This window comes from Ceratotherium simum, chromosome 28 (assembly GCF_057802395.1).
Source record: "Ceratotherium simum simum isolate JZ-2026a chromosome 28, ASM5780239v1, whole genome shotgun sequence".
Taxonomy (NCBI): Eukaryota; Metazoa; Chordata; class Mammalia; order Perissodactyla; family Rhinocerotidae; genus Ceratotherium; species Ceratotherium simum.
Window position 1 is genome coordinate 36777909 of NC_141927.1, and position 17024 is coordinate 36794932.

The following is a 17024-nucleotide window of genomic DNA, read 5'->3' on the forward strand; positions in this document are numbered from 1 at the left end:
CAATATAAAGCCAAAAGAAAATTACAAAGTTCTTTAATAAAGGTAAATACATGTTCAAATATAGTAACCTGTATTATTGTAATTTTGGTGCATAAATTCACTTTTAATTCTTCCATAGAATTTAAAGGACAAAAACCAAAAAAAATTGAAGTCTATGTAATAACATAAAGTGAGAGGTAGAGCTGTAAACGAGTAGAGTTTTTGAATACAATTGAAGTCAAGTTCCTATCAGTTTAAAACTGACTGTTATAACATTAAAATGTTTTAAGCAATTGCAATGGTAACCACAAAGAAAATATCTACACAATATATACAAAAGGAAAAGAGAAGGGAACATAACATGTCACGATAAAAAAAATCAATGAAAGACCAAGGAAAGCCTTAAGAGAGGAGGAAAATGACAAAAATGCTATAGGATATAGAGGAAAAATTAGCAAAATGTCAATAGTAAGTTCTTCCTATCAGTAATTACTTTAAATGTAAATGGATTAAATTCTCCTATCGAAAGACATGGAATGGCTTATTAGATTAAAAAGCAGAGTCCTACTACATGCTGTCTACAAGACAATTACTGTATATCTAAAGACTCACAAAGGCTGAAAGGTTAAGTATGGAAAAAGTTATTCCATGAAAATAGTAACCAAAAGAGAGTAGGGGTGGTTATACTATTATCAAACAGAATTACTTTTAGTCAAAAACTGTTAGAAGAGACAAGGAAACTATATAATGATAAAAGGGTCAATTAGCCAAGTAAATGTAACAATTATATTTAACTACCAAAAAACAGAGTTCCTAAATATATGAGGCAGAATTTGACAGAATTGAAGGGATAAATAGATAGCAACACAATAGAAGACTTCAATACCTCACTTTTAATAATGGACAAAACAACCAGACAAAAGATAAATAAGTAGAAGAAGGACTTAACAACAGTATATATCATTGGACCTAACAGACATATGTGGGGCATTACACACAACAACAGCAGGATACACATTTTTCTCAAGTGCACATAGAACATTCTCCAGGTCTCCAGATAGACCACCTGTTAGGCTACAAAACAAGCCTAACAACCTTAAAAATACTGAAATTATACAAAGTATATTTTCTAATCCCAATGGAATGAAACAAGAAATTAATGAGAGAAAGAAAACTTGAAAATCCACAAAACTGTGGGACTTCAACGACACACTTTTGAACATCAATAAGTCCAAAGAATAAGTCATAAGGGAAATTAGATAATACCTTGAGACAAATGAAAATGAAAACACAACAAACTTATAGGCTCTAGCAAAAGCTGCACTAAGAGGGAAGTTTATAGCTATAAATACATATATTTAAAAAGAAAGATGAAAGATCTCAAATCAACAATGTAACTTTATACCTCAAGGAATCAGAAAAAGAAGAACGAACTGAACCCAAGCAAACAGAAGGAAAGAAATGATAAATTTTAAAGCAGAAATAAATAAAATATATAAAATAGATTAAAAAATAAATGAAATAAAGAGTTGGTTCTTTGAAAAGATCAATAAAATTGGTAAAATTAGCTAGATTAGCAAAGAAAAGAAGAGATAAGACTCAAATAACAAAAATAACAAATAAAAGAGGGGACATTACAATTGATGCCACAAAATTTTTTTTAAAGATTATAAGAGAATATTATGAAAGTTGTATGTCAACATACCGGATAAGCTAGAAGAAAAGGACAAACTCCTAGAAACACATAACCTATCAAGACTGAATCATAGAAAAATAGAAAATCTGAATAGACTAATAACTAGTAAGAAGATTAAAGCAGTAATCAAAAACCTTCCAACAAAGAATAGCCCAGGACCTGATGGTTTTACTAGTAAATTCTGCCAAAGATGTAATGAAGAATTAATACCAATACTCTGCAAACTCTTCCAAAGGATTGAAGAAGAAGGAACACTCCCAAACTCATTTTGTGAGATAAATATTACCTTGATACAAAAACCCGACCAACACTCAACAAGAAATGAAAATTTCACTTTGCATGGTACCCTCAATGTCCATCCATGTTGTCACAAATGGCTGGATTTAATCGTTTCTTATGGCTGAGTAGTATTCCATTGTGTATATATACCACATCTTCTTTACCCATTCATCCCTTGAGGGGCATTTAGGTTGCTTCCAAGTCTTGGCTATTGTGAATAACACTGCAATGAACACAGGGGTGCTGGGGGGAGAGAGGAGGGTGAAAGGGATAATTCGGCACAAGTGTGTGGTGATGGGTTGTGGTTAGTATTTGGGTGGTGAACATGATGTAATCTATGCAGAAATAGAAGTATAATGATGTACACCTGCAATTTATACAATGTTATAAACCAGTGTTACTGCAATAAACAAAAAATTTAAAAAAAAGAAAAGAAAAGAAAATTTCAGACCAATATCCCTGATGAATGTTGATGCAAAAATCCTCAACAAATTAACAAACCAAATTCAACAGAAAATTAAAAGGATTATACACCATGACCAAGTGGGATTTATCCCTGGAATGCAAGGATAGTTTAACATATGAAAATGTATCAATGTAATACAGCATTTTTACAGAATAAACGACAAAAACCACCTGATCATCTCAATTAATGCACAAAATCCATTTCATAAGATTCAACACGTTTTTGTGATTAAAACCCTCAATGAAATAGGAATATAAGAAAACTACTTCAACATAATAAAGGACATGTATGAAAAGCCCACAGCTAACATCACACTCAATGGTGAAATCCTGAAAGTTTTTCCTCTAAGACCAAGAACAAAAAAGGATGCTCACTCTCACCACTTCTTTTTATCATAATATTGGGAGGCCTAGACAGAGCAATTAAGCAATAAAATAAATAAAAGACTTCAAACTTGGAAAGGAAGAAGTAAAATTTTCTCTACTCATGGATGACATGATTCTATATGTAGAAAACGCAAAAGATTCCACATAAAGAAACTGTTAGAACAAGTAAACAAATTGCAGGATACAAAATCAATATAATCAACTGTGTTTCTATACACTAACAATGAACAATCTGAAAAGAAATTCAGAAAATAATTCCAGTTACAATAGCATGAAAAAGAGCAAAATACTTAGGAATAAACCAAATGAAAGACGTGAAATAGTTGTACATTGAACACTGCAAAATATTGTTGAAAGAAACTACAAAAGAAGCAAATAAATGGAAAGACATTCTAGTCCATAGATTAGAAGACTTAATATTAAGATCACCTTACTACCCAAAGTGATCTGCAGATTCAATGCAGTTACTACCACAATCCCAACAGCATTTTTTGGCAGGAAAAGAAAAAAAAAACTCAAAATGCATATGGAATTTCAAGGGATCCTGAATAACCATAACAATTTTTAAAAAGAACAAAGTTGGAGGACTCACATTTTCTGATTTCAAAACATATTATAAAGCTAAAGTAATCACAATATTGTGGTACTGGCAAAAAGACAGACCTATAGATCATTGGAATAGAATAGACAGCATAGAAATTAAACCATCATATATATGGTCAAATGATCTACGACAAGGGTACCAAGACCACACAATGGGGAAAGAACAGTCTCTTCAACAAGAATATTCAATAGAAAAAAAGAGATCGCTTCAATAAATGGTTATGGGAAAACTGGATATCCACTTGAAAAAGAACAAAGTTGAACCCTTAAATTACACCATATACAAAAATTAACTCAAAATGGATTAGAGATCTAAATGTAAGACCCAAAACTATAAAACTGTTAGAAGAAAACATAGAGGAAAATCTTCATGACACTGGGTTTGACAATGATTTCTTGTATATGATGCCAATGACACAGGTAACAAAAGCAAAAATAGACAAATGAGACTACACCAAACTTAAACCTTTTGTGCTTCAAAGGATACAATCAACCAAGTGTAAAGGGAATCTACAGAATGGGAGAAAATACTTGAAAATCATATATCTGATAAAGAGTTAACATTCAAAATATTCTGCAACGCAACACAAAAAATCAAGTCACAATTAAAAAATGGGCTAAGGACTTGAACAGATATTTCTCAAGAAATGATATACAAAAAGCATACAAAAGATGCTCAACCTCACTAATAATCAGAGAAATGCAAATCAAAACCACAATGAGATATCACCTCACCCCAATTAGGACGGCTGCTATTTAAAAAAAAAAAAAAAACAGAAAATAACAAGTGTTGGTGAGCATGTGATGAATATAATGTGAACTATTGGTGGGATTATAAAATGGTGCAACCACTCTGGAAATAAGTTTGATGGGCCCTCAAAATATTAAAAATAGAACTACTGTATAATCTAGCGAACCCAATTCAAGTATATATGCAAAATAATTGAAGTCAGTATCTTGAGGAGAAATCTGCAATCTCATGTTCATTGCAGCATTATTCACAATAACCAAGGTACGAAAGCAACCTAAGTGTCTGTTGACAGATAAATGAATAAAGAAAACGTCATATATATATATATGGAATATTATTCAGCCATAAAAATAATAAAATCTTGCCACTTGCAAAAACATGAATGAACCTGGATGGTATTACGCTAAGTGAAATAAGCTAGACACAGAAAGACAAATATTGTATGATCTCCCTTATATGTAGAATCCAAAAATGTCATACTCACAGAAGCAGAGTAGAATGGTGGTTGCCAGGGTCTAGAGGGTGTGGGAAATGGGGTCATGTTGGTTAAAGGGTAGAAAGTTTCAGTTATGCAAGATGAAAAGTTCTGGAGATCTGTTTCACAACAATGTAAATATACTTAATACGACTGACCTATACACTTAAAAATGGTTAAGATGGTAAATTTTATGTTATGTATATTTTACACAATAAAAAATCTTTATAAATTATAACATTTGAGTTTCAAAATCCAAAAAAAAATCATTTTATAAAAATTTGTCAAACAGCATAGTAGGTACACTATATGTACTTTCATTTCTTGAACTGGATATTAACTTTCAAAATGTGATATAACTACTGAAGAGATGGGAATAAAATGCATACCAGAGCAATTCCTGCAGCAAACTTTGGATCACACGCCATTCCATGATATGTTGCTCCTACATAATTAGGATGGTCCTGATATCTAAATAATAAAATTTTTCTTGTGGATAAATGCATTTTAAATTATTAATAACAATGACTTTTTAAGAATTGGATTCCTCAATAAAGCTATGTTTTCTTTAAAACATGAGTGTTACATATCATGTCTAATGCTTTCAATCATTCTGTATTTGGGTAATCTCCCATAGTTCCTACAAAGTTAAGTTCTAAAGGCTACTTTAACATTAAATGATACACAGCCCAAAACCCAGCAGTGCCTAATCCTTCCAAAAAATTAATCACCACTGTTGTTGCCACTGGGTGGATACAATCCTAATATGTAAAAGCCAGGATAGTTTACTGCCATGATTTGCAGTTAGTGAATGCATAAAGTGTGTAAAAAGTGTGGGACGGGAGGACAGGGAGAGAAAGAGACAGAATATGCAGTGGAATCACTAAGAAAAAGAGAGAAAGAATGTAGAAAGTGACCTCACTCATTTTAGTCCTTAGTTAATGTTGCTCTTGAATCTCCAAACCTGACCTTAAATTCCACAGGAGACACCAATAGATTTATAAATGTATTCCATATTATTTAAGATCTTCAGAACTGTTTTTTGAGTTTTTTCATTGAAAATAATCAAATTATCAAAACAAAAATCTATATAAAGACTCTTGAAAGATACAGTACAAGTAGTTAAATAGCTACACCTTAGGTCACTATAGAAATACCAGAAGGTAACCATATTACTATTTAAATGTTTTGTATTGTAACCAGCTTTATTTGCCATTATTGCATTCTGTTAACTAATTTACATTCTATTTAATGTTAAAATGATGGCTTCAGTTATTTACTTCTGAGAAAATCTTTAAAACCATAGAGACCCCATGTTTATGCCAAGGTTTTCATATTTTCCAGTTCATTAAATTTCCATAGATAAACAGTCCACTCTGAGAATAATGGCCTACCATAATTTAGTGTCTTACATTGTTATCGAATTTTTATAATTTACATTTTGCCAACACAGTATTCTTACAATATTTTTTTGAGATAACTTGTTACTATATGTAATAAATTTGTATATAATTTTTATAGCTAACATATCAAATAATTTGATAAACCCTATATCAATGCAAATAAGGTACTTACATTAATAAGTATGCCATATCATGAGACCTTTGTGATAAAAATTTTTCTTTCCATGACACAAATCTTTGTAGTACTTCATCAGCATGCCCATTAGAGGAAATCTTATTTTGATCTGACCAGATCTCTAAAGAAGTTAACATAACAGTCACTTTAAGCTGGGAAATCATCTGAAAACAGAAGATACACGATACACAGTTTTAGGTAATATAACATTGCATGTCTATACATAATGCTAATATATTCAATTTACTATTTTTTTGGAGATGAAATCCACTGGTGAATGAATCTAGTTGGTAGGACTATACTTTTCATAAAAATGCAAATGCTATTTATACAAACAATGCTACTGCATCAATAGAAATATTTCTTATTTAAATATGAAACATAAATACTTACACTGTTGATAAGACTAAAGATATGAACAACTTTCTCAGCTGCAACTGCCACTTCAGAGCCCATGTAATTATACTGAAAGACAAATTGTTGTTTCTTAATCAATAGTAAAAAAGACTAAACTACATCTTAAATGGATATAAAATATAAAATGTTAAAATAATGCAGTGCTCAAGTGAAAGGACAAAAGCAGAATTAAGATGTATCAGGTGCTTAGTAAGTTTTAAGCATAAACCTAGGGACTTCATATATTAATCAATAATATTAAAATGAGATGATTGTGATTACCTCCCTCTTTACACATGCAGAAATTAAGGATCAAAAGTTAAGGTCAAGATTGCAACAAAGACTAAGGGTGAGAATCAGGACTCAAATCTCTAACTAAATTGCTGTCTTTTTTGTCTGCTACACTATGCTCCATCATTTGTCTTCATCCAAATGAGACAAAAGGACTATATAATCTGGATAAACAATGTACTTTGTAAACACAGAGCTCTGAGTGCCATAATAATGAACCATCTAAGAGTATGTCCTCATTCAAGGGAACAAAAGTCATAATATTATCTCTGAAATACTTGTAATTGTGTGTGCACACACGTTTCTAAGTGTCGGCTGAAAACATAAAAAGTGACAGCTTGTGATCTTCAATAATCTCCAGTAAATCTGCGGAAGACTCCTGATAGAAAATAAAATGCAATGGCTAGAGTTTTCTGATACAGACAAAAGAGATGCCATCCCCCTAGCTCTTTAGAGACTCTTTGCACTTTGCTATTTCTCTGTATGTAAACTTCCCCAATAAGCCATACTATATAGTTACACAATGCAGCATGTGTGGTACTAGTGAAGGTGATCCTTTGCACGACTGAACATTTGAAAAGCAAGACAAATGAAAACAAAAATATGGTTTTGGAAATGAATCCACATGTCAATAATCACAAATTATCAACAGACCAACACTAAGCAAATGACAAAGACTAAAAAAATCCACTATAGGCAAATTAAAATTGAAACTCCTAAATTATAAGGACATACAACTATTAAGAGTCAAAGCAAGAAAATATATAACAGGACAATGCCAGACAAAAAGTATATGTTATATTATGCGATAGTTATAGTAATTAATACAATAGTTATATTAATATGAAAAAAGCTTAAAGGCAAAAATGAATATAATAATCACAACATATAAAATATTCAACTCATCAGAAAGATGGATGCATTCTAAACTTTCTTATAACTAATAGCATGCAACATAATACATAAAACAAAATTTAACAGAATTATAAATAGAAATTGATGATCGTAGTGAGGGATTTTTACATAGTTCTCTTAATTATTAAGAGATAAAGCAGGCAAATTAACAGTAAAGATATACAAGATTTTAAACACTCAAGCAAACTTTGGACATGATATGCATATATAAAAGTTAATATAAAACAATGAGATAATATATATATATTTTTTCAAATGTTCATGAAAGTTTTATATAAATTGATTCATATTAGGCCATAAAACAGTTCTTTGAATATAAAACATAGTATGACTTAGATCACATTGTCCAACCACAATGCAATTAAGTTATAGTAGACTTGATTAAAAGTATTTTCATGATAATGTATTTCATGTAATGTATTTTTAATTAGATGGATAACTCCATTGTAGTTATATAACATAATGATCTTATTCTAGGTAAAAGCACACTGAAAAAAAAGCTCCATGATGCAATTTACAATTTACTTTCAAATGGAGAGAGCACAAGTGATAATGTGATACAATATTAACAATAAATCCAAGTAAAGATAATATAGGTGTTCTTTGTATTATTCTTATTCTTGCAACTTTTCTGAAAGTTTGAAAATATTTCCAAATAAAATGTTTAAAGATTTTTTTAGAAGGCTACTGCAGGAGAGAAGCAAGACGGTGGCATAGGTGGACTCTGAACTCACCTCCTTCCACAGACAGTTGTAAGCAGACTTACAACTACTCTTGGAAAAATTATCCCTGAGAGAGAACTGAAAACTGGATAAGAGGAACCCCTGCAAAAAACAACAGTCCCAACTGAGGTGGAAGAGGCAGAAATTCCCTTCTGGAGAGAAAAGAAATACCACCTTCACAAGCCACAACACTTCAGGGCTGTCCAGGAGCAATCCAAAGGTATGCTTCCCTGGATGAGTGGGGAACCTGACCCGAGGAGAATTGCTGCTATAGGTATTTTTTTTGCCCAGCACAACTGAGACAAGTGTCATAATATCTGGCTTTGCTGGCTACTAACAACAATGGGGAATACCCCCAAAAAGCTGAGACACAAAAAAATTATAGCCGGCTCTTAAGGGCCCATGCACAAACTCACCCATTTCAGAAAGCAAGCTAAAATCACCAGAAAGAAAGGTGCACAGTCCTTTAGTGAAAAGAGACTCACCTGATAGGCTATGGGTGCATCTCAGTGAGAAGTGAGATATGTCGAGGGACTAGGACACAGGCGGTGGCCATTGTTGTGACCTGGTGTGGGCGTGCTGACACAGACACCGGCAGACACCATTGGAGTTCTCCCTGTGGGCTGCTAGCCCAGGGTCTGCCCCACCCACTAGAGCACCAATTTAATCCAGCTCAACCAAGGAAAGCAGCCTGCCCTAGGGACTGGACCCACCCAACAACAATCCCTCGGGCAACTTGTGGGCCTGCGTAAGTGAGCTGCCTGGATTCTCTGCAGCCTGGCAAGTGGGCTCACCTCTGTGGGGCAGGGTGTGCACAAGGAGCAGGTGGAGAGTGTGGGGCATTTGTGGAGTGTGTGGGGCCCCAGCCTTGGAGGGACTGAGTCCCCTTCAGGGGGTCAGGGCATGTGCATGAGACAAGACTATGTTGACAGTGTGTGTTGCCCTGTGGGCAGCAGGGCTTGTCAGCTGCAGAAGACTTGTGCTTCTCAAGCAGCCACATAGGGGATTGGCCCCACCTTCCAAAGCCTGAAACAATTGGGTGGTCCCATGCCAGGGGCCAGCCCTACCCAACTGCAATCCGCAGAGAGCTGACAAGAGCCTTATGGGCCAGATGCTTAAAACAATTGTAAGCCTCTGAGCCTAAGAACCAGCCATGCTGGGAGCCTACTCACTCAATAGAAAAACTGCAACAGGAATGTGCTATTAGACCTTGTAGCCAACTTTGCTGGGGCTCCCCACACCTGACAAAGAGAGCAAAGGGCCCACAACAACCACACACAGATGAGCATTACAACCAGCCAGCCAGGGGGACAGCTCAGCCACCTAGGGCAAGAACAAGCCTGCCACGACAGAAGGACACATGTAGCCCACCCAGGAATCACTCCTGAAACATCTTGGACTGGTGACAAGAGAGAAGCACACTGCTGGGCCTCATAAGGCGTCACTGACATAAGGTCACCTCTCCAAGATCAGGAGCCACAGCTGACCTACCTAATACATAGATACAAGCACGAGAAAGAGGCAAAATAAGGAGGCAAAGGAATACGTTCCAAGTAAGGGAACAGGACAAAACCCCAGAAAAAGGAACTAAATGAAACAGAAATGAGCAATCTACCTGACAGTTCAAACAAAGAGTCATAAGGATGCTCACTGATCTTGTGAGAAGAACGGATGAACTTAGTGAGAATGTCAACAAAGAAATGGAATATATAAAAAAAAGAATGAATCAGAAATGAAGAATACAATACTGGAAAAGAAAAATTCACTAGAGAGACTTAAAAACAGAGTAGAGGATAGTGACGTCAGCATCATGGCGGAGTGAGCTTTCCCGTGAACTCTTCCCCCACAAGATACAACAAAAGCAACAGCCACAGACCAACAACGGAATCCCAGACAGTGAAAACCTAGAGTGGAGGGATCCACACTGCCGCACATCTGAGAGCGGAACGTGCTGGGCCCCCGGAGGAAGTGGGGAGAGGTAAGGAGAACTCCGCTCCCTCCCCATCAGATCAGCGATCCCGGTCCGCGTGGCTCCCAGAGAGGGGGGAGGGGCGGCCCTCGGTGGGGAAACCGTGGCTCTTCGGACTCTCTCAGCCAGTGGGAATCTCCCGCACAGAGGACTCAGAGGAGCCACAGGGCTACCATCAACATCTGAGCACCCTAGAGAGCGGATAAAGAGGGGCAAACGAGAAGCCTCCCACGTCAGGGACCCAGAGGGCAAAAGAGAGAGCTCCCCCCTCCCCGCAACCCAGAGTCTGCAGCTCGACCAGACCAGACCTAGCGATCCGAGGCAGACCTGAACAAACTGGACTGGACCCGTGGATCGCAGCGGGAAAAAAAAAAAAAAAAACCTGCAGATCGCAGCAGAAAAACCGGGGCAGAGCGCAGGGGGCTTAGACTACACAGCCCTTTACCACCAGACAGTGGCGACAGGTGGAAATTGCAACCAGAGACTTCCAGGATGAGGAAAAACAGAACCAACACAGGAACCACAATGCAAAAATATATGAAATCACCAGACCAGAAACAAAATGACAAGCACCCAGAAATCAACCCCGAAGACACAGAAATCCATAAACTAAATGACAGAGATTTCAAAATAGCTATCATAAAAACACTCAACGAAATACGAGACAACACAGACAAACAATTCAATGAGATTAGGAGTTTCTTCACAAAAGAGATTGAAATCATAAAGAAAAACCAATCAGTGCTGATCGAGATGAAGAACACAATGGAGGAGATAAAGGAGAATCTGGAATCTTTAAAGAACAGAGCTGACAATATGGAGGAAAGAATTAGCATTATAGAGGATAGGAATACAGATATACTCCAGATGGAAGAAGAGAGAGAACTAAGACTAAAAAGAAATGAAGAAAGACTCCGAGAAATATCTGACTCTATTAGAAAATGTAACATAAGAATTATAGGTATTCCTGAGGGAGAGGAGAGGGAAAGAGGAACAGAGAGCCTATTCAAGGAAATAATAGCTGAAAATTTCCCAAATCTGGGGAAGGAGCAGGAAATACCAGTAAGCGAAGCCAACAGGACACCTATATATATTAACAGACAAAGGCCTTCACCACGACACCTAGTGGTAAGGCTAGCCAGGGTCAACGACAAAGAAACAATATTAAGGGCAGCTAGACAAAAACAAAAAATAACGTACACAGGAACTCCCATCAGGCTCTCAGCAGATTTCTCAACAGAAACTTTTCAGGCTAGAAGAGACTGGAATGATATATTCAAAATACTGAAAGACAAAAACTTTCAGCCAAGAATACTCTATCCAGCAAAAATATCCTTCAAATACGATGAAGAAATAGTAACTCTCCCAGATAAACAAAAGCTAAGGGAGTTCATGGCCACGAGACTCCCACTACAAGAAATACTCAAGAAGGCCCTCAGGCCTGAAAAAAAGAAGAGAAAGGGAACACAAAGCTTGGAGGAAGGAGAAAAGTAGGTAGACAAAATCAGAGAAATAGTAGTTCGTTACCGGAATAGGTTAGCAACCACTTAAATACTAAACTCAAAGATCAAAGGAAGAAATTCACCAAAAATAAATTTAACCTCATCACTGTAAACACACAGCCACAACACAAAATAGAATAAGGTATAACAAGAGTAACTTAGAAGGGGAAGAGGAAAGTGACTGAATTGACTTAGTATAAGGAAATAGGAGGCTATCAGATCATGGACTATCTCATACACAAGATTTTTTGCCCAAACCTCAAGGTAACCACTAAACAAATAATCAAAGCAAAACCACATACGATAAACAAAGAGAAAACTAGAAGAATCATAAGACAGAACAACCAAACGGAATTGGCAGTCCAAAACAAATGGGACAAGAAACAAAGGAAATGCAAAAGAACCAGAAAATAAGTGACAAAACAGCAACATTAAGCCCTCATATTTCAATAATTACCCTAAATGTAAATGGATTGAACTCTCCAATCAAAAGATACAGAGTGGCAGGATGGATTAAAAAGCAAGACCCAACAATATGCTGCCTTCAGGAAACACATCTTAGCACTAAAGACAAGCACAGGCTCAGAGTGAAAGGATGGAAGACAATACTCCAAGCTAATGGCAAACAAAAGAAAGCAGGTGTTGCCATACTCATATCAGACAAAGTAGACTTCAAGATAAAACAGGTTAAGAAAGACAAAGAAGGGAAATATATAATGATAAAAGGGACACTACATCAAGAAGACATATCACTTATAAATATATATGCACCCAACATAGGAGCAGCAATGTACATAAAGCAACTATTAACAAACCTAAAAGGAGAAATCAACAACAACACAATAATAGTAGGGGATCTTAACACCCCACTTACAGCAATGGATAGATCATCCAGACAAAAAGTTAATAAAGAAATATTAGACTTAAATGAAAAACTGGACGAGATGGACCTAGTAGACATATACAGAGCACTCCATCCAAAAACAGCTGACTACACATTCTTCTCAAGCGCATGGAACATTCTCTAGGATAGACCATATGTTGGGAAACAAAGCAAGCCTCAATAAATTTAAGAAGATTGAAATCATAACAAGCATCTTTTCAGACCATAAGGCTATGAAACTGGAAATGAACCATGAAAAAAAAACTGGGAAAGTGACAAAAATGTGGAGAATAAACAACATGCTACTGAACAACCAATGGATCATTGATGAAATTAAAGGAGAAATCAAAAACTATCTGGAAACAAACGAAAATGATAACATGCCATATCAAACCATATGGGATGCAGCAAAAGCGGTCCTGAGAGGGAAACTCATAGCGATACAAGCCCACCTTAACAAACAAGAAAAAGCCCTAATAGGCAACCTTAAATTACACCTAACAGAACTAGAAAAAGAAGAACAAACAAAGCGCAAAGTCAGCAGAAGGAGAGAAATAATAAAAATCAGAGCAGAAATAAATGATATTGAGATCAAAAAAACAGTAGAAAGGATTAATGAAACAAAGAGCTGGTTCTTCGAGAAGATAAACAAAATAGACAAACCCTTAGCCAGGCTTACTAAGAAAAAAAGAGAAAAGGCTCAAGTAAATAAAATTAGAAATGAAAGAGGAGAAATTACAACGGATACCATGGAAATACAGAGGATTATAAGAGAATACTATGAGAAATTATATGCCAACAAATTGGACAATCTAGAAGAAATGGATAAATTCTTAGGCTTATACAACCTCCCAAAATTGAACCAAGAAGAAATGGAGAATCTGAATAGACCAATAACAAGTAAAGAGATTGAAATAGTAATCAAAAAGCTCCCAAAAATAAAAGTCCAGGACCAGATGGCTTCTCCAGTGAATTTTACCAAACATTCAAAGAAGATTTAATACCCATCCTCCTCAAACTATTCCAAAAAATAGAGGAAGATGGAACACTTCCTAAATCATTCTATGAGGCCAACATCACCCTGATACCAAAACCAGACAAAGACAATACAAAGAAAGAAAATTACAGGCCAATATTGCTGATGAACATTGATGCAAAAATCCTCCACAAAATATTGGCAAACCGAATACAACAATACATTAAAAAGATCATACACCATGATCAAGTGGGATTTATACCAGAGACGCAGGGATGGTTCAACATCCGCAAATCAATCAACGTGATACATCACATCAACAAAACAAAGAACAAAAACCACATGATCATCTCAATAGACGCAGAGAAGGCATTTGACAAGATACAACATCCATTTATGATAAAAACTGTCAATAAAATGGGAATAGAAGGAAAGTACCTCAACATAATAAAGGCCATATATGACAAACCCACAGCTAACATCATACTCAATGGGGAAAGACTGAAAGCCATTCCTCTGAGAACAGGAACGAGGCAGGGCTGCCCACTCTCACCACTCCTGTTCAACATAGTACTGGAGGTTTTGGCCAGAGCAATTAGGCAAGAAAAAGGAATAAAAGGAATCCAAATAGGTAACGAAGAAGGGAAACTCTCACTATTTGCAGATGACATGATTGTATATATAGAAAACCATAAAGAATCTGTTGGAAAACTATTAGAAACAATCAACAACTACAGCAAAGTTGCAGGGTACAAAATCAATCTACAAAAATCAGTTGCATTTCTATATGCTAATAATGAACTAACAGAAAGAGAGCTCAAAAAGATAATACCATTTACAATTGCATCAAAAAGAATAAAATACCTAGGAATAAATCTTACCAAGGAGGTGAAGGACCTATACAAGGAGAACTACAAGACATTATTGAGGGAAATCCATGATGACATAAAGAAATGGAAAGATATCCCATGCACGTGGATTGGAAGAATAAACATAGTTAAAATGTCTATATTACCTAAAGCAATCTACAGATTCAATGCAATCCCAATCAGAATCCCAATGACATTCTTCACAGAAATAGAAAAAAGAATACTAAAATTTATATGGGGCAACAAAAGACCCCGAATAGCTAAAGAAATCCTAAAGAAAAAGAACAAAGCAGGAGGCATCACAATTCCTGACTTCAAAACATACTACAAAGCAATAGTAATCAAAACAGCATGGTACTGGTACAAAAACAGACACACAGATCAATGGAACAGAATTGAAAGCCCAGAAATAAAACCACACATATACGGACAGCTAATTTTCGACAAAGGTGCTAAGAACATGCAATGGAGAAAGGAAAGTCTCTTCAATAAATGGTGTTGGGAAAACTGGACAGCCACATGCAAAAGAATGAAAGTGGACCATGTGCTATCGCCATTCACAAAAATTAACTCAAAATGGATCAAAGACCTGAAGGTGAGACCTGAAACTATAAAACTCATACAAGAAAATATAGGCAACACACTATTTGACATTGGGTTTAAAGGAAACTTTTCGGATGACATGCCTACCCAGACTAGGGAAACTAAAGAAAAAATAAACAAGTGGGACTTTATCAGATTAAAGAGCTTTTATAAGACAAATGAAACCAGAATCAAGATGAACAAACAACCAACCAGCTGGGAGAGAATATTTGCAAAACATACATCTGACAAGGGGTTGATCTCCATAATATATAAAGAACTCACACAATTGAACAACAAAAAAACAAACAACCCAATCAAAAAGTGGGCAGAGGAAATGAACAGACACTTCTCCAAGGAAGATATACAGATGGCCAATAGGCACATGAAAAGATGCTCAACATCACTAATCATCAGGGAAATGCAAATCAAAACAACAATAAGATACCACCTCACGCCCGTTAGAATGGCTATAATCACCAAGACAAAAAACAACAAATGTTGGAGAGGATGTGGAGAAACAGGAACCCTCATACACAGCTGGTGGGAATGCAAATTGGTGCAGCCTCTATGGAAAACGGTATGGAGATTCCACAAAGAATTAAAAATAGAGATGCCCTATGATCCAGCCATCCCACTACTGGGAATCTATCCAACGCACCTGAAATCAACAATCCAAAGAGGCTTATGCACCCCTATGTTCATTGCAGCATTATTCACCATAGCCAAGAAGTGGAAGCAACCTAAGTGTCCCTCGACTGACGATTGGATTAAGAAAATGTGGTATATATATACAATGGAATACTACTCAGCCATAAAAAAAGACAAAATCGTCCCATTTGCAACAACATGGATGGGCCTGGAGCATATTATGTTAAGTGAAATAAGCCAGAAAGAGAAAGACAAACACTGTATGATCTCACTCATATGTGGAATATAAACCAACACATGGACAGAGAAAACTGGACTGTGGTTACCAGGGCAGTGGGGGTGGGGGGTGGGCACAAGTGGTGAAGGGAGTCATATATGTGGTGATGGACAAACAAAAATGTACAACCCAAAATTTCACAATGTTAGAAACCATTAAAATATCAATTAAAAAAAAAAAAAACCAGAGTAGAGGATACAGAAGAATGGATCAGCGAGCTGGACAAAAGACAAGAGGAAATCACCCATGCTGAACAGATTAAAAAAAGAAAGAATTAAAAAGAGTGAAGACAGTCTAAGGGACCTCTGGGACAAAATCAAGTGCACTAACATCAGTGTCATAGGTGTCCCAGAAGGAGAAGAGAGAGACAAAGGAGCACAGAATATATTTGAAGAAATAATAGCTGAAAACTTCCCTAACCTTAGGATGGAAACAGACATCCAGGTACAGGAAGCATAGAGAACACCAAACAAGATAACCTAAAGAGGCCCACACAAGACACATCATAATTTGAATGTCAAGAATTAAAGATCAAGAGAGAATCCTAATAGCCACAAGATAAAGGCAACAAGTTACATACAAAGGAAACCACATAAGGCTGTAAGCTGACTTCTCAGCAGAAATCTTATAGAGTAGAAGAGAGAGGCATGATATATTAAAAATTCTAAAAGGAGAAAACCTAGAGCAAAGAATACTCTACCTGGCAAGGTTATTATTCAGAATGGAAGGAGAGATAAAGAGCTTCCCAGACAAGCAAAAATTAAAGGAGTTTGCCACC

The 17024-nt window shown here is 36.0% G+C and overlaps 1 protein-coding gene across 1 annotated transcript in view; it reads right to left on the reverse strand.

The window, feature by feature from the left end:
* LOC101398993 (A disintegrin and metallopeptidase domain 3-like) overlaps window positions 1-17024 on the reverse strand; it is a 123793-nt gene that overhangs the window by 65206 nt on the left and 41563 nt on the right. Inside the window, 3 exon segments of the mRNA XM_087418641.1 lie at window positions 5025-5106; window positions 6211-6377; window positions 6607-6678. Of these exon segments, the coding sequence (XP_087274767.1) occupies window positions 5025-5106; window positions 6211-6377; window positions 6607-6678 (321 nt within the window).